The 26,137-nt window shown below is 35.2% G+C and overlaps 1 protein-coding gene and 1 pseudogene across 1 annotated transcript in view; both read left to right on the top strand.

Moving 5' to 3' along the window:
• REEP3 (receptor accessory protein 3) overlaps positions 1–26,137 on the top strand; it is a 95,793-nt gene that overhangs the window by 32,653 nt on the left and 37,003 nt on the right. The window contains exon 2 of the mRNA XM_004470501.4: positions 16,095–16,167. Within this exon, the coding sequence (XP_004470558.1) occupies positions 16,095–16,167 (73 nt within the window). The remainder of the gene's footprint in view (positions 1–16,094; positions 16,168–26,137) is intronic.
• LOC139439170 (STE20-related kinase adapter protein beta pseudogene) lies at positions 20,818–24,701 on the top strand (annotated as a pseudogene).

The following is a 26,137-nucleotide window of genomic DNA, read 5'->3' on the forward strand; positions in this document are numbered from 1 at the left end:
TCATGATATTTCAGTCCTAATTTCTTGTGTATATATCTCCGAAGGACAAGTGCATTCTCTTATATAACCACAAGACTAATATCAGCTAATAATGAGAAATATAAAATTGATAAAATTTTAAGACCTAAACTACAGTCCATATTCAAATTGCTCAAGTAGCCCTGATAATGCCCTATGTATCTGCACTGTCGTTGTCATTAATACAGAATCCAATCAAAGATGACATCTTGCATTTATTTGTCATTTCTCTTTAATCCACCTCATGACAAGGAATTTTAAGATCCTTCACTTGGATTTATTTTTCGGGAATGGGGCATGTAGCAAAATTAGGATTGGTGGATACTGCATCATTTCTCAAGAATGAGAGCAGAATCATCCAAAACTTTTCATGAAATAGTAACATTTTATAAGATGCAAAAGGCTTGATAGTGCCAACTGGGCTCCACACTGGTTTTGTACTGTAATTACTGATGTCAGAATTAAATTTGAGGGTTGTGTAGTTTTTGTGGCACTTGTTTATTTTCTTTTTCTCTTGTTAAGTTGTCCAAGATAAAAAGAAAAGTTCCCACTGCTCTGATTTTCTCATATAAAGAAAGTTCTTAGACTTTCCCTTCCTTAGTTGTCCATCTCAAGAAAACATGGAGAGTATTTTTAAATGCTTTTACAATATTTACATCTTTGTTCTCGTTATTGTTGCAGTTTAATTTCTGTTACTGTTTGCTCTACCAAATGAGGAGACCAAACCTTCCTTCCTTTTTTCTTAAGATTTTTTTTTTATTATTCCTCTCCCCTTTCCACCCCCCCCCCCCCCCCCCCGCCCAGTTGTCTGCTCTCTGTGTCCATAGCTGTGTGTATTCTTCTGTGTCCACTTCTATTCTTGTCAGCAGCACCGGGAATCTGTGTCTCTTTTGGTTGAGTATCTTGCTGTGTCAGTTCTCCATGTGTGCAGCGCCACTCCTGGGCAGGCTGCTCTTTTTTTGCACTGGGCAGCTCTCCTTCCGTGGCATATTCCTTGTGCATGGAGCTCCCCTATTCAGGGGACACCCCTGTGTGGCACGGCACTCCTTGCGTGCATCAGCACTGTGCGTGGGCCAGCTCATCACATGGGACAGGAGTCCATGGGTTTGAACCCCGGATCTCCCATGTGGTAGGCAGACACTCTATCCATTCCGCCACATCCACTTCCCCAAACCTTCCTTCTACCTCAGTGAAAGATAGTGAATATAGGGTGGTGAGAAGGGAGTTCTCAGCATGAAGAGGGCGCTTGTTCTAGCTGTAGGGAGTGGCATGGGAAAAAATTACTGAATTGTAGATACTGGAGGTACTAGGAAGATTTGAATAAATGAAATGAATGAAAGGGTTTCAGAAATATAGTATGTTTGATTTTGAAATCAACATCACAAATTTTAGTTTTAATTAGAAAGCAACGATTTCATTGTTGTTTATCTGGTCCTTGAAAAACAGTGCCTGAAACAAATTATTATTTCAGTGACATTTGATTTTGTTAATGGACAGGAATTACAAGATTTTTGAAAACAAAATACTAAATTCAGTTAAGATTGGATGGAGCCCTGATAGAGAGTTGTGATGCTTATTTGTGAAGTGACTGTAGCTTGGATTGCACTGTAGGTATGAATGTTGCATGGGAGAACTTAGGAGCAGTATTAGACCTACATTCAAGTCAGAGAAGTTCACTTGTGGTCATGTACTAAATGAACTGCTTAGAACAGAATGAAATTCATGTTTATGTATTGTATTTTAGGAGTGGAAATTTTCTCAACATGTCAAAAGTGGTTTGTGTGTGATTTTTCTTCACCGGAAGCTTTTATTTTTTAAGATTACAGCTGAATCTCAAGTTATCTTTAATGTTGTTGCGCGTAATAGGTAAGTTTTGGTTTTAACAGATCCTGTGCTTAAGGGGCTAAATAAAGCAAACAGTTCCTCTGAGTAGGTGTTAATCAGGAGGCAAGGGCTGGTCAGATGATATGAGTAATTCTTAACTCCTTCAAGTAAAGCTGCCTAACCAGTTTGGTAGGATTTAAAGAGTGAGATGAATTTTCATTGAAAAATGCAGATTCAGTACATAATCCAAAAATGGGTTTTCAACACCTTTTTTTAGTATGACAGAAGTATATTGGTGGGTCACAATTCCAATTATTTAGCTGGCTTGAAATTTGACTTGAACTACTGATATCATTGGGGATCTCCTATGAGCTATGCATTGTAAGAAATACAAAAGTTGGGTGCGCTTTTTTTTTGGCATAGAGGAAAGAGCACCGGTTTTTAAATTAGAAGTTCAGTGTTCATGTTTCGGCTTTCACACTTGCTGGGTGCTTGATTCATAAGATCCTTAATCTCTCTGAGCCTTAGTTTTATCTTCAAAGAAAGAGAACTGTAACACCTACTCCACCTACAGATTTTTTATTCATGGTGCTTATGACAATCAGAATGGAAAACTTGCTCCAGTAAACTGTGGAATGCTGTAGTTTGTGGGGACTATTGTCTAATTTCAACTCTATGAGCTTATTCTGTGGAACTCTGCCCATAGAATGCTGAGTTCCTGTTTGAGTGTTTCAAGGTTTATAGCCCTTGTTCTACAGTGAAATCTGTATTCAGTTCAGCATTCGTTTTAAACATTTTTCCTTGGTTTGGGGTCTACCACATAGTCAGCCCTTATGGTGGGAGGGAAGGAAGGGGGGGATAATAAAGTGTGAGTCTTAATTGCTGTGGTTTGATTTTTTCCCCCCAAATTTGATCTTTAGCTTTTTCCTTTTAGAGTAGAAATTAGAAGCCTAGAGTAAAATTAGCAGTTTAGCACTGACAACATGAAAATTCCCAATTTCATAGCTCTGGAAGACTGTTCAAAACTTGTATAGTCTTTTAAAGTAATTTTTACTGTATTTGTTTTTCCTTGTCAGTTTTAAACTTGTACCTTTAGTTACAGAATTTAGGACTGTACTTTTTTAGTTTTTTTTTTTTTTCTTTTTTTCTATATAATTTTCATCTTTGGAAAATACGTTTTTCTTTAAGGTTAAAGTAACCTTGTGGCCAGTTAACAACTTTTGGCAACGAAGTTTCCTTTTCTTGAAATTTCTACATGGCAAAATTAATATCTATCCACATACATATATATATATGCATATGTATTTTACAGTGATTATGGAGGAACTTTTGCTGCATGATGGATGTTTAAACAGTTTCAGAACGATTCATGTAGGAACTCTATCATTGAGGGAATATACACATGTACTTTGATTATCATTAGACCTTGTACCACCAGATTCCCCGGTTGTAATCATTTTGTCTTAAATTGACACAAATTCATTATTTTCAAATATTTGTTCAATTGTCGTCACTTTAATACACTCTACATAACTTTCTCTCTTTTCTGTCATCATTTATCTCTTACATTTATTTTAGTATCTAGATAAATCTAGAGTTTGGCAAAAATTCAAGATAACTCACAGTCACTTTCACATTACTTTAAAAAATCCAGTTAGACTGAAAGCAGTTTACCATGTTGACAGCATATTGCTAAATAAGAATCAGTTTTAACCGAAAATCAAAGTAAGAATATTATTATTGTCACACCTTAGTTTTGTTGCAGATGCAGACTTGGAAAATTCAAATTTCTGGGCCTTACTTCCAAAGATTATCATTTCTTTGTGATTCTTATACACAGATGGTTTGGAAACCACTGAAACAGGTGGCAATTATTGAAAGTACTTCTCAAAGAGTACTCATGGGTTGTGAGTAAAGCTGATATGATCATTTGAGTACAAATCTTTGAGTAGACAGTTGTTCACTTCTCTTGGGTAAATATCTAGGAATGAGATTGCTGGGATATATGGTAACTTTAGTTAAGATTTTCCAACCTTTTATCAAAGCATCGGTTGCTTCATATCCTTGCCAAAAATTGTATTCTCACTCATTTAATTTTGTCATTCTAGTGGTTTGTTGTATTATCCTCATTGTGGCTTTAATTTGCATTTTCCTAATGAATAATGATGTTGAGGGAAGTAATGGGTTTTTGAGTATATATTGCCTTTGTTTTTTAGTATCTTTTACATATATAAATTATTTTACTGTGGGAATACCCAAGAAACTGTTTCATACTTATCTTTGGAGAAATAGATGGTTTAAAAATGGGAAAAGACTTTTGTTTGACATCTACCTGTTGCTTAAATTAATTATCTATGTTAAATTTATGACCACAACAACAAAAACATTATTAAGGAAACGCTTCCCAGGTGATTTCAACATGTGACTAGGTTGGTTAACTGCCAGCTGGTTCCTAATTATAAGCTATATAAACCGATTTTTCTTTTTGCTTGGTTGTCTAGCACATTAGAGCTGAATGTTGTGCTTAATTACACTGACTACTACATTTTAACTATTTATGCTTCCCTGTTTTCTTTCAAATGGTTTGGAAAGTTTTGCTGAATATACATATATTGATATAAAGAACAATAAGAGAAGTGGGACTAGAAAAAAAACAGCAAAATAGAAGATCAAGATCTGGTAAATATAAATATACAAATATTAAGAACTACCATAGTTGATGTAATTGTGAACTACTGATTTGACTTTGAACTTCCCGTCAGTCAGTGAAAACATATATATAATTCTTATCAGAAGGCAGGGCATCATTTTCTGAGAGAAAGCTAAACATTCCTTTGTATTGAATTCCAAAGAAAATCTCACACATGAAATTCCATATTTAGAGATGTGCTTCCCACTATCCCTCTAGTACTCATAGCAATGGGTTTTAGGTGGCAGTTTCTTATACTGAAAGGAAAAAATGTAATATTAAAAATTAACTCAGTTTACGTAACCTTAGTGTTCCAAAAGGGCTACAGTATGATAGTCTAGTAATATAAACTGATGATCGAGCTTTATCAAAGTTAGAATGACACTACCTACAGGAATAAAGAGAACGCACTTCCTTTAAAACAGGATGGCAAAAGAACTGGTAGATGATTTACCCATTTCCCATGCTTTGTAAATGAGAACTTATAGGGCTGTGTTAACAAGGAATCTAAGACCAGGCTCAGCAGAAAAGAACACAGTGAGAGATTAGCCATCTTTCGTGGTTACGAGAAAGGGGAATAGAAGCATACCTCCTCATGTTTGCCACATTTCTTCCAGACTACTTAATGTAAATTTCACTTGCTTCCTATGGACTTGGTACAAACTTGATTGCAAACAAATGGTATTTATATTATTTATTAGATACCTGGAGTGTTATATTTTCTGTTGCTCTTTGAGAGTGTTTTGGTGTATATATTAATTGTGGCTGATTCATCCTAATAAGCCTGATACATCTGTTGTCATCATTCTGATTTTTGATCCTATAGTTTATTAAGATTATCTAACATTACCTACCCTGTTTTCATTAATCTCTAGTCTCATAGAGGTTTTTTCTGTGCTTTAAACCAGTAGAACACCAAAATCACATTTTTTGGTTTGTTTTGGAGAATGATTCTGAGGCAGTAAAATAAGAATTTGCCAAGTAAATCCTATGTGAGTATGGGCATATTAAATATTAGTAATATGTAGATTATTATCAGGAATAAACTATTTGTTATATTTGCTTTTTAATAAACTAATTCATATTTTACATTGTCAGAGAAGATATTTGTATTTAAAAACAATTTTAGGGGAAATTATAAGTAGTTTAGAGGAAGCAGACATGGCTCAACTGATGGAGTGTCTGCTTACCATATGGAAGGTCCAGGGTTCTATACCCAGGGCCTCCTGACCCCTGTAGTAAGCTGACCCACGCACAGTGCTGCCGTGCGCAAGGAATGCCGGGCCACACAGGGGCGCTCCACATAGGGGAGCCCCATGCGCAAGGAGTGCGCCCCACAAGGAGAGCTGCCCTGCGTGAAAAAAGCGCAGCCCACCCAGGAGTGGTGCTGTACACACAGAGATCTGACACAGCAAGATGACACAACAAAAAAGAGATGTGGTTTCCCAGTGCTGCCTGATAATACAAGCAGACACAGAAGAACACACAACAAATGGACACAGAGCAGACAACGGGGGGGGGGGAAAGGGAGAGAAATAAATAAAATAAATATTTTTCTTAAAAAGTAGTTCAGAAATTAAAAGTTAACCCCACTAACTAGATTTTTTGAGGGGGTTCCTTTTAGGAACAATATATACACAGCATGGTTTTTCTAACTATAGCTTAATATCTTAGATACATAATTCATTTTTGGGAAAAATGCCTGACAGACTCTCCTACTTTATCTGTTTGGCTTTTTTCCACCTTACCCTGTCCAAAAAAGAAGCTCTTAAATCAGTATTTTCATACATTCCTGGGAAGAATATAAATTAATACTTTTCTGAAGTCCAGTTAGGCAATGTATATCAAAGATCTTCAAAATTTCAGACATATAGACCCAGTTATTTCATTTATAGGAAAATGTCATTAGGAAATAAACTGTGATTATAAATGTTGATTCTGGAGATAGAGTGCTTGGCTTTGAATCCAGCCTCCAAATTTATGACCTAGGTTATGCTTCTAAACCTCTTTAAGCCTCAATCTTCACATCTGGAAACTAAGAATAAAAATAGCCTCTATCTCTTGATGTTATTATAAGAATTAAATGAATTGATATCCATAAAGTATTTATCATGATAGTTAGTACAAAGTAACAGTTCAGTAAGTGATTGGTGTTATCAATAATAATAAAAATATTGTTCATCATAGCTTTAATTAAAAATAGTAAATGCATAGGGAAAGACTGGTTTTCATTCATAGGAAGGAATACTATTAATTTACCATGTAGTTGTTAATGATGTCTTAAAAAATTTAAAGATGTAAGGAAATGCTCATAATGTAGCCTTGAGTGAAAAGGTCATGATAAAACCCTTTCTAAGGGTTTTTTCTAAGATGTTTTATGTATTAAATTGGTTTAATATGTTTTTCATTTATTACATTTTTACAATATTATGTTTTTTAATGTTCATTATATATATTTTTAAGATTTATTTTTTATTTTTTTCTTTCCTCTTCACCCTCCCCCCCCATTGTCTGCTCTCTGTGCTCATTTGCTGTGTGTTCTTCTTTGCCCGCTTGCATTCTTGTCAGCAGCACCAGGAATCTGTGTCTCTTTTTGTTGCGTCATCTTGCTGCATCAGCTCTCCGTGTGTGCAGGTGCCACTCCTGGGCAGGCTGCACTTTTTTCACATGGGCGACTCTCCTTGTGGGGGCTCACTTCTTGCATGTGGGGCTCCCCTACACGGGGGACTCCCTTGCATGGCATGACACTCCTTGTGCGCATCAGCATTGCACGTGGGCCAGCTCACCACACGGGTCAGAAGGCCCGGGGTTTGAACCCTGGGCCTCGCATATGGTAGGCGGACACTCTAGCAGTTGAACCAAATCTGCTTCCCCATTATATTTTTAATTTATGTTTTAAAAACAGATTATAGGGGAAAAAACTGGAAAAGATCATTCCAGAATATTAAGAGTTGATCAATGGTAATAACTTTTAAAATTAGGTGATAACGTTTATGCAATTTATTATATTAATACTATTCAATTTCTGTGTCCTTGCATTTTTCAAAGGTTTTTTTAAATGAATGACAATAAAAATTGCAGATTAAAAATGTTTAAATCCTTAGTATTATCACTTTGTAGCTTGCTTAAATAGAAATTAAATGATCAGTTTTGTTATTAAACTTATTGATGCTTTTTTGTGGGTGTTTTTTTCCTTCCTTTCCCCCTTCCTCTCCCCCTCCCCCATCCTGCTGTTTTTGGTTTTTGTTTTTTTTTCCTGTCTGTGTCCACTCACTGTATGATCTTCTGTATCTCTCTTTTTTTTCTTCTCTTCTCATCTTTCTCCTCTAGGATTCACTGGGATTCAATCCTGGGGACCTCTGATATGGAGAGAGGTTCACTGTCAATTGCACCACTTCAGTTCCTGGTCTCTGCTACGCTTCACTTTGTCTGTCCCCTCCCCTTCGTCTCTCTTTTGTTGCCTCATCATCTTACTGCATGACTCACTTGCATAGGTGCTGGCTCACCGTGTGGGCACTCAGCTTGCTGCATAGGCACTCAGCTCACCACGCGGCACTTGCATGGGCACTTGGCTCATCACTCAGGCGCTCAGCTCACCACATTGTCACTGGCTTATCGCGCAGACACACTGTTTCTTCTTCTTTTTCACCAGGAAGCCCCAGGGATCAAACCCAGATCCTCCCATATGGTAGGCAGAGGCCCTATCACTTGAGCCACAACCACTTCCCTTATGGTTTTTAAAGCATTTGAGAAAATGTGATATACCTGACTTGTGAAGAATTTTTATTATAGTTATAGTAGAAATGTTTAAATATTTACAAAAACCTTCAACAAAAATGAAATAAGGTTCACATAGTAATGGCATTACTAGTGATTTTTATTTTCTTCTTCTTATCTACATTTTCCAAAAATGCTATGATAAGCTATTATTAAGGTCTTCATCAGAAAACGTTTTAATCTTTTTTTAACATTCTAATTTTTATGCTTTAATGACATTACTTCTAGTGTTGAGAGCATTCTTATTAGTGACTTTGTAGACTTAACTTTGAATATGTTGTAATTGTAAAAAGAATATCTGACAAATGATAAATTATATCTAAACATTTATCCAGAACATGTTTTCCATATATGAAAAATGGTACAAAGACCATCTCCACTACTGCTTTCCCACAAATGATTTTTTTTTTCCTTTTTAAAATGTCATGAATTATTCAACATAGCCAGTATTTGTGCATTTCAATAGGCAGCTTCACCTCTCTGGGCTAGAAGAGTATCATGGGTATTTTGGCAAAGTTTAGGCCAAGAGGAAATGAGTAACTATTTCTTCCTGCCACTGTAACTGAAATGATATTCAAATTTATAGGTGAATTTTATTTGTAACAAGAATTACTTTTAAAAGACTGAGTTTGTCTTATAGATGGCCTTCTAAAGTAAACTTTATTTTGTTTTTATATACCGTGCTCAATGTTTTGGCTTTATGCCTGACCTCCCAGGTTCCAAATATCTAAAGAAGGCCCAATGTTAAAAAATTTTTTTTTAATTTTAAAAACTAGAAAATATCACAGGTGTTAGTAATAAATTACCAGGTAATAGTCACATTGGAGCTGAAATAAATTATAATATTAATAGTTGGTAATCCTTAAAAATTGTCCCACTATTCATTAAGGCATCTTTCCCGTATTCCAAGTGAAATACATTATTGTTTTCTATTCTTACAAGAAAGTTAGGTGTTAGGGATATTGCATTTATTTATTTGCCTTACTCTATTTGATGCAGAGGTTGAAAAATAAAGACAGAAGCATCTGTATACATAGTACCAGTTAGTACTACATGTGATAAAAATTACTTTACAAATCAGTTATGTATTTTAGAAACACATCAAACTTCTAAAACAGAATATGCCAAATGAAAAATTACTAATCCTGACAAATTCTCTTAAAATCCCAAATAAAAGTAATTTATAAGTCTGTGGAGAAGGGTTGAATCTGAAAAAAGATGGGATTTTATTAAGCAAGGGTTGGAAGAGGAGGAGGAAAGACAGATAGGAGGCATTCTAGGCAAGAAGTATTTATGCCAAGATTGTAGAAATATAAGAGTATATTGGCACAGATGGTTTATATAAGGCAGTGGTTTTCAAATTATATTCTAATGAGGCCTATTTGGCGTAGGGATGAGGAGGCCAGCTATTGAAGTCTTTACTCAAGGCAGTGCTGCAGGTATATTAGAAAAATTGATGTGACAGTGGAGCTAGAAGAATGTGTTGGGTAAAATAAGTCAGGTGAGATGGCATGAGCCCACATGCATTTTTAGCCATGTTTTGAAAATAGAAGACGGGATAGATGCATATACTCTCACCAAGAAAGAGGAGTAGATTGGTTGGATCTGTTTAACAGGGAAAGGGAGAGTCAAAGATCTGTCCAATTACAGAAATGAAGAATCTCATATTGAATTTAAATCTGGTGGTACTATATTGTATGAGAATGTGGAAGACAATATGTTGATTGCATTCAAATGCTAAGGAAAAATATAGTAAGGATTAAAATATTAATATGAGTATGTAAAATATAACTGTGATGGCTAACTATGGAATTATGCTTAGTTTTGGCAGTGAGAATGAACACATAGCAGACTGGGGACTGTGTACTCTTGTTTACACTTCTGTTCTTAAGGTTAGTCTTAAGGTTAGTCATTTACTTTAGTAAAGATACTGCTTTCTTCGAAGTCTCTAAGCTAGAAAGGCCCTATGGCCCTCTAAGCTGGAAGGGACCCATATGTTAAATTGAAAAGCCTGTGAAAGAGATAGAAATCTCATATCTAGAATCTGGGGGTTGGCTTTTGGTGAAGTGGCATTGGCAGGGTAGTTTTATTAGGTAAGGCAAAGATTATTAATAAGGTTGCTTCTGGATGGTAAGGGATGAAAACTACCAAAAGAGAAGATTTAGTATTCCTCTGACTTGGTAACATAAAGCCCCAAACCAGGGCTCAACATTCTTAGGGATAGGAAAGGCATCAGGAACTTACTGCCCTGCCCCCACAAATAAAATTTGTATGTTTACTCATGCGTACATAATGTGTATGTGTGTGTATGTTTGTTTACATGCTTTCTGGTTAGAAAAGTGTGTGCAAACATAGTATAAAAGTTCACAATTATGCAATAAATGCATTTTGACAAAATCTCAAGGTAATAATAACCTAGAAAATATTGGTTATATAATTGGTTATGTAAAATAGACAAAGGGTAGAACTAGAGCAGGAAATATATGAAATGAGAAGCCTGGAGCATCATGTACTGCTGGAAATTAAGGAAGTGCTTGGTTTTTTGTTGTTGCCAAATACACACATATATACACATAATGATGGGGTAAGTTAAATGGACACAGGGACTCATTGAAAGAGCTCCCAATAGCCAAAGTTCAAACAATTTGAGCAGGAAAAACAGCAACAACGTAGTATTGGGTTAGGACCCAAAGTATAAAATATCCATGAGTCCATACTGATATAAATTAATGAATAAGTAAATCAATAAATGGGAGAGAAGAGACAAGTATCCCAAACAGAATTCCAAGTAACTTATGTATATACTATACCCTGAAGGAGATGGAACAAAATCCCTCATTCATTAAGTATGGACTATACCTAATGACTTCCTTCCAAAGAGTACAGTATGGAAAGGGAAGAGGAGAGGTAGTGGTTAGTAACTATACCTAACAAAACTAACTTACCCAGGGAAGCAGATGTGGTTCAAGCAATTGGGCTCCCATCTACCATATTAGAAGTCCAGGGTTCCTTGCCCGGGACCTCCTGGTGAAGGCAAGCTGACCCACATGGAGTGCTGGCCTGCGTGGGGTACGTGCAGGAGTGTTGCCCCATGCAGGAGTCCTGGCCCACACAGAGAGCTGGCACTGCAAGATGATGCTACAAAAAAAGAGACACAGCAAACCAGGGAGCTGAGGTAGCACAAGAGAATGATTGCCTCTCTCCCACTCCGGAAGGTCCCAGGATCAGTTCCCAGAGTAACCTAATGAGAATACAAGCAGACACAGAAGAACACACAGCGAATGGACACAGAGAGCAGAGAACTGGGGGGGATAAATAAATAAATTAAATTAAATTAATACATCTTAAAAAAAAAAAACACTAGCTTAACCAGGTGATGAAGATTAACATTATCAGTGATAAGTCATGTTGATAGTACATACTCTTTTTTTTTTGAGGGGGGGGGGGCGGGTTGTTTGGTTTCCCAAACGAACATTCCTTCTTCCCATCTTCTTATCCCCTGGTAAACTCTAACATATCTTTTGTCTCTGTAAATTTGCTATTTTCAGTAACCTCTTATACTATTTGTCATTACGTGCCTTGCTTTCACTGAGCATAATGTGTTCAAGGTTCTTCCATGTTGCAGCACATCTCATAACTTTGTTCTTATGGCCGCATGATATTCCATTGTGTATATGTACCACATTTTGTTTATCCATTCGTTCATTGATGGTCACTTGGGTTGTTTCCACCTTTTGGTTATCACAAATATGCTGCTCTAAACATTAGTGTCCAAATATCTTTGTGGCTCTTTTTTCACTTTCTTTGGGTATATACCTAGAAGTAAAATGCTGGGTCATAATGGTATTAATAATTCTATATTTAACTTTTTGAGGAACCACCATATTGCTTTCCCCGGATGGTGGCACCATTTTACATTCCCACCAACAATGCACTAGAGTTCCAATTTCTCCAACACTTACTTTCCATTTTTAATAATAGCCAACCTAATGGATGTGAACTGGTATTTAATTGGGGTTTTTTTAGGTACCAGGAATTGAACCCAGGAACTCATATGTGGGAAGCCCGTGCTCAAGCACTGAGCCACATCCGCTCCCCTGAGTTGGTTTTTAGGTTTGTTTTGCTCATTGTTTGTTTCCATTTTCTTTAGGAGACAGACACTGGAAACCAAACCCAGGACCTCCCATGTGGGAAGCAGGTGCTCAACTGCTTGAGCTACATATGCTCCCCTAATTGAATTTTTTATTTTGTTTTGTTTTTTAAAGACTTGTTTATTTATTTATCCCCTCTCCCGCCATTGTTTTTGTGCTCACTATGTGCTTTCTGTGTCCATTTGCTGTGTGTTCTTCTGTGTCTGCTTTTCTTCTCTTAAGGCAGCACCAGGAACCGATCCTGGGACCTTCTTGAGCAGGAAAGAGGCGCTCAATGTCTTACACTACCTCAGCTCCCTGGTCTGCTGCATCTCCTATTGTCTCTCCTCTGTTTCTTTTTTTTTTTTGCATCATCTTCCTGTACCAGCTCTCCACACAGGCCAGCTTACCTTAACCAGGATATCCCAGAAATCAAACCCTGGGCCTCCCATATGGTAGATGGGAGCCCAATCCTTGAGCCACATCTGCTTCCCTACTTAGGGTTTTGGTTTACGTTTCCTAGTGGCTAATGATGTGAAGCATCCTTTCATATGCTTATTGGTCATTTGAATATCTTCTTTGAGAAATTTCTATTCAAATCTTATTACCATTTTTTTTAATCAGGCTGTTTGTCTTTTTGTTGTTGCATTGTAAAAGTTCTGTATATATTCTGGATATTAAGCTCTGACCTGATAGATGGTTGGCAACTACTTTCTCCCATTCTGTAGGTTGTCGTTTCAATTTCTTGATAATTTCCTTTGATGCACAAAAGTATTTCAATTTGATGAAATCAATTTAACTATTCTTTTGTTGCTTTTACTTTTTAGTGTTGTATCCAAGAATCCATTGATAAATTCCAGTTCATGAAGATTTGCCCCTATGTTACCTTCTAAGAATAGTTTATAGTTTTAGCTCTTACATGAAGGCCCTTGATGCAATTTGAGTTGATTTTTTAATATGATGTGAAGTAGGGTCTCTTGCCATTCTTTTACATGTGAATATCCTGTTTTTCCCAACACCATTATTAAAGAGACTGTTCTAGGGGGTGGGTGTAGCTCAGTGGTGGTATGCCTGCTTCACATATACAAGCTTCTGGGTTCAGTCCCTGATACCTACCCCCCAAAAAATAAATAAAAATAAAATAAAGAACCTATGCTTTCCCCATTACATTTCCTTAGCACCCTTGTCAAAAGTCAATTAACTATAGCTATATGGGTCTATTTCTGGACTTTCAATTCAGTTCCATTGGTCTGTTTGTTTGTCTTTATGCCATTTCACACTGTTTTGATTACTGTAGCCTATTAGTACAATTTGAATTTAGGAAGTGTGAGTACTCTAGCTTTGTTCTTTTTCAAAATTGTTTTGACTATTCAGGGTTATGTTCTGATAGTATGTTCTCTTGATAGAATATGATGAGAAATTTCACCTCTGTGGTCTTCTTCCCAAAAACATATAACCCAAGCCTAATCATGAGGAAACATCAGAAAATCCCAATTGAGGGATATTCTAAAATACACCTGACCAATACTCTCCTAAAACTGTCAAGGTTATCAAAAATAAGGAAAGTCTGAAAAGCTGTCACAACTAAGGAAATCAAAACTAAGGAAAATGTGGACTTTAGTTAGTAATGGTTTATCAATATTTGTTCATTTTTTCTGACAAATCTACCATACTAATGTACAATGTTAATAATAGGAGAAATTGGGTCTATGAAAACGCTGTATTATCTGTGCAAATTTTCTGTAAATCTACACTGTCTGAAATTTAAAAGGTTATTTTCTAAATATAGACAAAGGAATATCATACACACACATAACTTATTCAGATTGTACACCTATACCCCACACATAAAAAGCCAGTAAACACTTGCAAAACATTTAAATTTATGATTATTCAGAATGAAATTAAAACAAATTTGAGATGTCCTATTGACCTCATCTAATCCCACATCACACTCTCTCCTCTTTTCTCCATCTCCACTATTATCTCATTCCAGCCTTCTAGCATCTTCTCCTCTGTCCCTGCAACAGTCCTCTAATGTGTTTTTCTACCCACTCCTTCCCTCTATGGTCTATTTTCCACCTAGCAGCCAGAATACTCAGATCATCCCACCTCCCTGCCCCAACCTTGCAATGACTTCCCATCCCTCTTAAATGGGCTAACAAATCCTGTCCGATTTGGTCCCAGGACATCTTTTCAATCTTCATGTCTTATAAACTATTCTTCTAACTCATCACACTTCAACTTCTCAACCCTTTCATTTTCTAGAATCCCTGTCTAAGAACATCTTCACTAGCTTTTCCCTATCCTGGAAATCCTCTTGCCCTTGATCTTATTGGGGCTGATTCCTTTGGACCATACAGATCTCATCTTAAATGTTAGCCTCTTAGAAAGGTCTTTCTTGATCACACAAATTAAAGCAGTCACCTATCACTCTTTACCACATCATCTATTTTAATTCCCTGTACATTACTTACCACTACCTGTTCTTTTTCTTGCAAGATTCAATTTAAAACTATACAGGATATTTGGAACATGGGAGGCATATTACTTGGTACTTCCCCTTCTCTTGTCTTGCAAACAAAAACAAACAAAAAACAGGTTTGAAGTATTATTTTTCTCCTATCCAGTGTTAAAGCTGTTTGTTTTAATGTGTGAGAATGTAAATTGAAATAACTTCTGTGAAGGGCATTTTGGTAGTAGGTAAAAATACATATGTATTCTTTGAAACAGCAACATCACAACCAGGAAGCAAACATCAGTGTACACAAAAATATTCTATGCAGTGTTATGTATAGTAGCAAAAGCTCAGAAATTAATGATAAGCCTTTAAATACAGGGGACTGTTTAAAGAAACTAGCCAAATATGGATGTGGAAGCAATGCAGGCATTCTGAATAAAACTGAAAATATAGTACATGAAAATGCTGATTGTCAATGCTGTTATGCCATATCTGTATTATTTCACAGCACTGACATATATTACTTTTTTTCTCTCCCCTCCCGAGTTGTCTGCTCTCTGTGTCCATTTGCTGTGTGTTCTTTGTCCGCTCTCATTCTTGTCAGCGGCACCAGGAATCTGTGTCTCTTTTTTGTTGCATCATTATATATTGCTTTTAGAAGCAAATGCTTCTCAGACTAATAGCTGCAAAGGAACACTTTATTACCACAAATTTATGTGTGTGCCCATGTGTGTTTTATTTCTGTGGTTTAGGTATACTATACACAAAGAAAAAAAGTGGGATATGTGTACAATAAATTGTTGCCTGTTATTATCTCTTACTGGTAAAGTTGGAACCAATTTGAGTTTGGGTGATTTTCTACATTTTCTGGATTTTCTCCCAGGAACCATGGGATATATTTTTAGTGATTGGGAGAGAGAAAAAAAAAAGATTTTAAGTGTCAATATTTTTGGAAAAAATAAACATTTTCTTTACATGAAACTGCCATCTAAAATATTGAAATTATCCTATTGTGTAAAGAAAATTATTTTTATTTGCTTTTCTGAGTGGATCTAGTTTATAGACAAATTTATAATTACGCAAATTTACACTGTCTTTAATTTTCCATGTACTTTCCACTTTTAGGTAAAATTTTTATGAGCTCTTAAAAATAGTGTTGTATTTGATAAGTCTTCTCATACTTTTTACATTTTAGGTTGGTGTTTGGAATGCTTTATCCTGCATATTATTCATACAAAGCTGTGAAAACAAAAAACGTGAAGGAATATGTAAGTATAGTTTTATGAGTGCTCAATTTTGATTGAATATATAGTGATGGACAAAACTAGGAAAACCGTCATTTTTTTAGAAACAGCTGGAGTAATATTTTGGGTTAAAATATGTTGTATATGTGAAGTAATGAAAATAGACTTTTTTTTTTTTAAACTAACTCTGAAGACAACTCCAAAGTAGAATTTCAAAAATAGTTCACTGTCATTGACATATAAATAAGCATATGGTTGGTTCTCAAGATGAGTAATTGACTGGCTCTTAATTTAGTCTGTAAATCCCAATATAATAAGAGGTTAGAAGATCTTTATTTGTTTAATTGGTTGTGTTTTTTTTCTTTTCTTTTTTTTCTTTTTACTTTTTTCTAGTTTTGTAAATTTATAAGTTCACTGGGAATATATATCTCTAGCCCTAAAGGCTTTTTCTTACTTTAAAGGGTTCTCATCACTTTCTGATTGATTCAAATGTGTAGATACCCTGTCACTACTGAGAATCGCAGTTTTTCCTTCATGAGTCAGACTGCATTTGTAATTGTTTCCTTTTCAGTCCTCAGTGTTTCTTCTATCAGTTTCCTCTTCTACTTTCCATACAGTTTTTTTTCCTTTCCCTTATTTTTTTTATTTTTCCTCATTTCTATATGTTTTTTTTTTAGTTCTTTAGTTTTGTCCATACTGGTAATAAGTAAATTGTCTTCTGGCTGTAAACCATGGCATAGGTGTGCTAGAGTAACATTTCAGAGAATAGCAAAAGCGTCTCTTATTTTTGGATCATCAACACAGATAAGCAGTTAGTTCAGCAGAACTGCACATCAGTCATTAGTAGCTGTAGTTCTTTGAAGAGATCTTGGATGATGGTAAGCTTTTCACCCAGTTCATCAAATAGTCAGAAATAAAATCATGATTCTTTATCTTATTATTTCATTTTTTAGTCAGGGAAAACTCTGAAACCTTTTTAATTAACCTGCTCTATAGACTTTTTAGTCATTCTTTATCTTTCATAAAATATTTTTTGAAATGAAGTATATATAAATCAATTAGAATGGTAAAATACAGCTCCTATTTAGCAGAAGTAAAGGAATTATGTAATCAAGCTCTGAAATTTTTTTGTTCTTTTGTTATGTTTATATGTTGGATCTGGGATTAATGAAATAGTCTTAAGGATTAGAACCACATTGTCTTATTAGTAATTTTAAGTCATTTTATAAATGACTTGAAAAGATGTATTTTAATATATGTTGTAATAAATACATAAGTATTGTTTCAACAGTACTGTCATACATTAGTTTTTAGAAGCTGCACTTACCTTCTATAACAGTACTTCTCAAGCTTCCTGTAGTGAAGGACCAGTTTCTTTCTTTCCAGTAAGACACAAACCAGTACTTTTGCAAAATAAAATTTTCAATGTATTATTAGAAAAATGAAATTTAAGAAAACCAAAATACAAAATACAACCTGAGTTTTTATTACTGGGTTCAATAGACAAGCAATGGATCTGTCACTTTTTGTACTAATAGTGACACAAGCCAGTAATTAACATGTCAGAGGATTACACTTGGCCATGGACAACACTTAGCCCTTCTGTGTAATATTTTAATTTAATTGAAAGTCTCTTTTGAAAGATAAAAATAAGAGTGGGTCTTCATTGACAAACAACATGAAAATATGAGTGAGAGGGGTGTACTACTGGCCAGTACTTAATAAATGAGAACCTTCTTCCTTTCTGGAATATTTGTGATACTGTTATTAAATTAGATCTTTTCTCTGAAACAAATTAGCAGTACTGATGAAGTACACGGTAATATGCCTCTGACCTCTGAGCCCATCTCACCTATAAAGCATTCCAAATAACTAGGATATCCAATAACTGATGTGACTCTGTGTGTCTTTGTATGTAACATATTTTCTCATCTCCCTTCCCAAATCTGCTTGCTTTTATAAAAAGAAAAAATAAAATACAATTTGAAAATCAAGCTCTAATAAGGATATGATCAGCTGGCACAGAACAATACCTCCCATAATAAAACTAAATGGTAAAAGGATACTAATAAGAAATATAAATTTTTAAAAATTGTGATAAAAAGATATCATATATAAATGAATGTGAAAAGATGATGTTATTTAGGGATTTGCTCAAGAGCCATTATAAAAAGAATAGTCATTTCATAACTCTGTATCATTTTAACTTTGTTAATGTTAAATTTTTAAAACTTAAACCATAGATTTGTGTGCTTTATTCCATTACTAGACTACTCAAATTTTAATTACTGGATTATTTTGTGAATTTGGGATTAATAAGAATGATCTAACCCTGAAACTAATTCTGCTTCATAAATTAAAGATAATTTAACCTACGGAAGAAAATCCATTAACTTTGTTACTCTAACTGATAAGAAGAATCTAAAACTTGATGTATGTTGGGATAGATAGATGAATAGGCAGACAGATGAATGTATATTTAGAGGTATTAGTATATTACCTTGTACAGATGTTTTTAGAGAATAACTCATTATTAACAAAGAAAGTAGTAATTATCTATACATAATATTGCAGTAGTGTTGTAACCCTGAAAAATGTTTTCTTAACCTTCCCTTTGATAGGACCAGAATAATGAGTAATTGAATAGAACCTAGAGAAGCAGAAATGTAAGTGGTCAGAGCTGGTTTGATAATTACATGGCAGTCATCTCTAGTTCACAAATAAAATGAGAACTAAAAGCAAAAAGGATCAGACACTGAAATAGGAAGGGCCAATCATCTGCTTTTGATAAAATAATACATACCTCTAAAAATCTCCCTGTAACCAAGTTGTCTGACATCAGGGCTGCTAAAGAGGCTAAGCTGGGTGGGCAACTTGCAATAATAATAACAACATCTTACATTCATGTAATTTCATTCCAATTTAAAAATACTTTCATATGTGACCGTGAGAGTTTCCTATGGCTACTGTAAGAAATTACTGTACATGTAGTGACTTAAAACAGATTTATTCTCTTACAACTTTGGAGGTCAGAAGCCTGGAATAGGTCTGCAGGGCTGTGCTCCTTCATGAGGAAAACTTGATTTCCTTGCTTTTTTCCATTTCTAGGGACTACTCATATTCCTTGGCTTGTGACCCCATTCTTCCATCTTCCAAGCAAGCAGCATTATACTGAGGCCCTTTCATACTGCCATCTCTCTGTTTCTATTCTGCCTCCCTCTTCCACTTACTTTTTTTAAAAACAAATCAATTTTATTGAGCATATTCATAAAGCATACAGTTCATCCAAAGTGTACAATCAGTGGTATTTAATATAATCACATAGTTGTGTATTCATTACTTCAGTCATTATTAGAACATTTTCATTATTTCAATAATAATAAATAAAAAACCGACAAACAAGAAAATTCACCTCGCAATCTCTGTTTCCCCTTCTGTACATAGCTGCTATTTCTTGCTATTCGTGCACAATTTATTTATTAAGCAGTTTTATTGAGATATGAAAACCTTTGTGATTATATTGAATCCACCTAGATAATCTAGGATAATCTTTTCCTCTCAAAGCAACCTTAATTCCATCTGTAATCTTATTTCCCCTTCTCCATGTAACCTAACATATTTACAGGTTCTGGGAACCAGGACATGGATCTATTCAGCCTACCATAATATTTCACTGATCCTTACTACAACTCTGTAAAGGAGGCAGGGAAAACATCCCAGTATTACAGACTCAGAAAAGAGAATTAACTTGCCCAGGGTCACATGGATTGTAAAGGCAGGAATAGTACCAGACTGGAGATCTTTTGTTTCTAATATTTTATTCTTTCTAATGTACCAGACTACCTTTAGAAAAGTTGGTGAGGATCCTAGCTTTACGAAAAGTTGAAACAGTTTTCCCAACCAGCCACTGAATGTGCTTCTGAGTAATTCCAAAGGGGCCACAACCATATGGACATTTTCAGGAGAGCAATCAGGCAGCCTCAGCAGAACTAGGGCAGGACCTATACACATCTAAGTCAACTGTGAACAAATAGGTTAAAGGTGAAATTAGAAGTTTTTGAAGTTCTATAAAGACTTGGCTATCCTTTCATTATTTCCTGCCTAAATTTACTTCTGACAAAAAAAAGAAAGAAATATTGTAATAGTCTTGTAAGCTCCATAAAGAAGGGTTTCTCCTTTTAATTAATATATTCCCCTACTTGATATAATTTTCAGTGAATGAATGAATGAGAAAAGGCACCAGATTTGATATGGACCTCAAAGTCTGTATCAAATATTAAATTAGGTTTACAAGAGCACATATATTTCTTAAGTGGATTGGTCTAGTTTCTCAGCTATGATTCTGCTGCATTAGGCAATATACAGTCCAATCTGAACACTTACTCCAAAACTCATTTTCTTTGTGGCATTTGGTTATGACCTAAATTCCATTGGTGTCTACTTCAAAATTGTTTTCAGAAAGCAAACAATTTTGGTTAATTTATTTCTTCTCATTCTAACTACTACCATTCCCCTTAAGCCATCAAATGGTAGATTGCACCTGATAAAACAGATGCTGTGTTCAAATCAAAACAAATGGAAAGTGCTGTATATTTTGGCAACCTTCCATTCTTCCTTTACCTATTTTTAAAACAGCTTTTCTAGGATGTAATTTCCTGTATAGATGTTGCCGATATGGCCTACTTAAAGACTTTCAGGTTGCAATAATTGAAATGTAAACTTACTGAAGAATAATTATGGTTTTGCAAATTTTTCAGACTTATAACATCTCATGACTTGAAGATAGATTGTTTACTTCCAAGATATGTGTAATTGCTATAGCTTTTCTAGGAAACTAGTGTTCTTATTTTAAGAATGTTGGAGAAAGCGGCATGAAAAGATTGACTACCAGCACTTAAGAATCAAAATCAGACATTGGGTCCTGAGATTTACTGAGCAAGAACAAAGAACAGGGAAAAGCTGGGAGATTACTTTTTAGAAGGTCTAGAAACAGCACTCTAAACCCTGCTGACCTTATTTTTGAAAGTGACCTAATTTGGGACTGAATATTTGGTTGATGTGAAAATGAACAAATATATACCATATGCCATTTCTACAGTTCTTGCTAAAAAAAAATGTAAAATTGTCTGCTTCATTTTAGCATGAAGATAGAAAAGGAGGAAAAAGGCATATTAAAGAACTTTTCTTTATTGTTTTGTTCTCCAGCCATATTTTGAAATTTTGGATTAAAAGTATTCATTTGTTTCAAGTGTGATAATAATTTTGAAAATGTTCAGTTAACCCACTGATTTAAGGTTGGATTTTTACTGAAATTTAGTGTTGTTGGGCCACATGCTCATCTATTTATTTTCCATTCTGATCTATTTTTAATTTAGCTTTATTTTTGTGAAAATGGTACTTGCTTATAATTTAAGGAATCAACGTTTTCAAAGGCTTCTTATGAAACTCAGCAGTTCCCCACACCTATTTCTCACTTTCTAAAGCCAGCAACTTTCAACTCTTGTATGTGTATCTTTGAGTAATTACTCCCATTGTCTAAATAACATGTTTATATTGTTTCTTAACTTTTCATTTGAGCATCATCAGTTGACTTCCTGCAGTGAAAGATGATTTCATAGTTATCCAGCACCACTATACTCATGCAAATTTCTACTCCATTTAGCCTCCCAGTGTCATTAAATTATAATATGGATTGGATCACTATTCAATATTTGCATTATTCAAACTAAGAAATAAACAATAGAATATAGCGATTAAGAGCAGAGTATCTGCCTGAATTATTATTATTCCTGTGCTACCCATTACTAGCTGCATCTTTGAGCAAGTTACTTGACCTTTCCTTGACTCAGTTCCCTTATCTCAAAATGAGTGCAGTGGCAGTACTTACCTTCTCAGGTAGTTATGACGATTATACAGGTTAATTAACAAAACCTGTTCCCAACACACAGTAAGTATTATATGTAGGTAGCTTTTTGTTATATAAGCTTTTATTTGCAGCTAATCCCTATAGTATCCTACCATTACTGTCATTATTGTTCCTTTCCTGCAAAAGTTTGTTTTTCCTGGTGTTACTTTTTTTTTTCATTTGTTATTGCAAATTCAAACCTAAACTCTGCCCCAGTTGTATAAATTTCTTCTTACTGCATTCATATTTCTTAGCTATTCTGGACTTGCTCTTTTCTGGGCCAACTGTGCAGCTCTTATCTTGGAAACAGCCTTCTTCACCCTAGGAAGTTCCTTCATTCCCTCTGATTTCTTAATCCCCTCTTTCTTATTTTACTGCCTCATTTTGATGAGAAGGCTGTATGAGAGGCAAATATTTTTAGATACTAGGTTCCAGGGCATTTTCCATCAGAATTTTGAAGGTATTTCTCCATTTTCTTTTAGCTTCCAGTATTGCTGCTAAGAAGTCTGAAGCCGTTCTGATTCTTACCTGTTTTTCCTTATTCAGGAAGCTCATGAGAGCTTTTCTACATCCACATGATTTTAAATTTTCATGATGATGTGTCTTTGTGTGAATCAAGTAGTCCATTTTACTAAATCCTCAGTAATGTCTCTTAATTTGGGAACCATTTGTCCTTTAGCTCCAGGAAACTTTTTAAATTTGTTTCGTTAAGGGTTTTCTATACACTCTTCTCTGGGATTCCTTTTATTCAGTTATAACGCTATTTGAACTATTTCTCTAATTTTCTGATCTTTTCCCTTCTATTTCTCAGATCTGTCTTTTTGCTCTACTTTCTAGTGGAGTTCCTCCATCTTATCTTCTAATCCTTCTAACCTTTTAATTTCTACTCTCATGTTTAATTTCTAAGAGCATCTTTTGTTCTCTGTTCCTTTTTCTATAGCATCCTATTCTACTTTTATGTTTACAATATCTTCTTTTATGTCTGAGGATATTAATGATAGTTTTTTGGACATTTTCTTCTTCCTACATAGTCTCTCTTTTCACTGAATTTTTCATCTCCTGTGCTAGTCACATCCATCAGAGAAGACTCCGACCAAAGGCACTTGGTTGCCAGAATTCTAGTGGGTGAATAAGGACAGGAACTCTCAACATTCTGTTCGAAAACTTTTACTTATTTCTTATTAATCCCAATCTCTACCATGCGAGAGTTTTGCAAATCCAGAGACTCTCTCTGAGTCACGCTTCCCAGAAAATACGCCTCTGGGTTCTGCTGAGGGAATGAGGAGCATTGCTAGGCTACTCGAGTGGAAAGGGCATCTGGGGGTCTTGCCTGCTGGGAAAGCAGACTTACTCTTCTACTTGCCTCCTAGCTCCAAAATTTTGATACTCTCTCTTCTCTTCTACAGAGAAATGTTGTTGGGCTTATGCCTTTTTAAAAAATCCCTTTAGACCCCATGACCTCTGCAGGGAGTAGGCCTGATGTACTCCCCTCACCCCTCTGCAGACCTGGCTGCCAGGCTCCTGGGCCTACTGGCCACCTGAGAGGAGTCACTAGCCGTGGTCACCACCATGGATATTTATACAACTTGTAGATAAAACAAAAATCTTCTACTTGGAATAATTGGATTTTTGTCACTTTTTGTGAACCAAACCAAATCAGTGTCTCTTGGATTGTTCCTGCATTTCACAAGTAAAAATTGAATTAGTCAGACCTGAAAAGCATTCTGACAGCAGTATCCATCAATACTTGTGATTCATGTATATGACTTTCCAGCTACAATATGATCCATATGAAAATTGAGGTGGTGTTCAGAGAGCTAAGCATCTGTTATCTCCATGCTGTTACCAAGAGGAGGCCTAGAACTTAAACTTCAGACCTTTAGGTTGATGATCCAACCCTTTCCTGGTTTCTTCCTCCCTCTACAAGAGCCAGTGACGTATGTTCACCAACATTTCTCATTATGAACTCCAACTAGAATGAATAAGAAGAGGATTTGACAACTTGACTTCTATTTACCTTGTACAGCATGCTCCTACAGGAACACTGGCAACTATAAAAATTACAAATCTGGAAAACTGCACTGAAGAACACCTGAAAGAATTTCTCACACTTCAGCATATCAGTGCAGCCATAGCTGAGTCCAGAACTACTGAGACAGGATTTACATGATATAATGTGAAGTCAGATATTCACAGTGCTGGGCTTGCAGCCTGTGAATTAGCCTGCACGCAAGTTACAATAATGAAACGTCCTCCTTAGAGCCCCCTGTGTATCAATATTTGTCCTCAGTCAGAATCCAGAATAAAAAATTCCCGGTGGGGTATAGACTCTGTGGTTGGAGAAAGTGTATTTGTATCCAGTGGAACGTGCACAGTAAATAGTGACAGACTGCAGACAGCATCCTCAAAAACTCTCCTGCCTTCTTTAGCTTAGAAAAACTCTGTTTGCAATAAGATCCCGAGAAAAGACCATCAGCAAGCAGTTTATTGTCCCATGTATTCTTCAAACAGATGTAAGAGCAAAGAGGATTCAATACTTTCACAGTTGCTTCCTGCTTACAACAAGCCATCAACAGCAGTGCCCCCAGTGTTACCGTGAACTGAGCCAGAATTTGCTTCTACTGATGAAAAAAACTCAAACTGGGAATTGTAGAGCTGCCAAGTCATTTTATGTCCTGTATACTTTTCATGTCCTTCTTGCTGCTTTTTCTTCTGCATTGCTTGATACAAATACCAGAATTATACCTCAAAATACAGTTGGCGCACTGGAGAATCTATCATTTTACACCACTTTGTTCAAAGGGACATTCTATATAGCCTCCCTCATTTAGCTCAAGGTGCTACTATAACTCCAAAGAAACTTCAGAATTACTTAACTAGCACCTAGCTACGTTTAGTATCTTCTGTTCTTGAATTTTTTCCCAAGCTGTGACTACTACTTTCTTGATTTCTCAATATAATTTTTGAACCAGGTATTTTCTTCAGCATTTTGCTACCCTTAGGGGAATGAGCCTTCAGACGACAGTGCTTCCAGATTAAGTAGACTTTTTGCAATCAGCTGTTCGACCAATAAGCTAGTTTATCCTGGCACCAAATGTTTATACTGTCCCATTTTCTACTGTTGGTACTTAACAGTAACATCAAATTGAGCTTCAGTCACATTAAATGATTCACTTGAAATACATAGAGAAGTTGTAATTCGCTTTTTTGAATGGAGCTAAAGTAATACTTTTCTACCTATATAAATTATAGATCGGAAATTCATGCATCCTTTGGGACCTTAAAAAGATTTATTGATTGGGGAAAAAAAAATCACTCTACTGTTGTTTTACTGAGATTTGCAGAAGGCATGGAGTTAAATGTATATATTCAGTCTACCATCTTTACCCAAATTTCCAAATTGACTTCATGAGTGGTATCTTATGGTAGAATTATACTATGATATCAAGCAAATAAGATTTATTTTATCATTAATTAGTTTTTATCATTAATTAGTTTTTTAAGTGTGCTCACATAGGAGATACCTTTAAAGTAATACATATAATCATTATATTTTCAATCCTTGAAAATAATTTAAAATTTAACTTCAGCTGACATACGATGAGTACAAATGTATCTTGAGCTAGTTGTTTATAAATTGTTTTGATAAATCATAATTCAAATGAAGTCCTTTTTCACTAGCCTTTATTAAAGTAATTCTATTTAAATTTTCTTAAATTAAATGGTGAATATTCGTAGTAAACCTAATTTTTGATGATTTACATATATACACCAGTACATAACTTCATTACCAAAGTAATTAATAATGGTTATAATACCTAGACTTATACTCTTCCTTACATTTTCTATATTCATGATCATCTCAGGATCATTACAACAGGTCCACTTTAGGATGCAAATGTTACATTTGAATAAGATTATTGATTGAGGAGTTTTATATGAATGACTAACATAGTTTTTTCTAAAATTTTAAAATGCTAATTACAGTCACCATTGAAAACATTGCCATAATTTCCATCCTCAGATGTAATAGCCAACAGCAGTTGATTTGTCCTTTTCTACCTTCCAATACAAGTATGCTTTGGAAAA

The sequence above is a fragment of the Dasypus novemcinctus genome, chromosome 6, assembly GCF_030445035.2.
Source record: "Dasypus novemcinctus isolate mDasNov1 chromosome 6, mDasNov1.1.hap2, whole genome shotgun sequence".
Classification (NCBI taxonomy): Eukaryota; Metazoa; Chordata; class Mammalia; order Cingulata; family Dasypodidae; genus Dasypus; species Dasypus novemcinctus.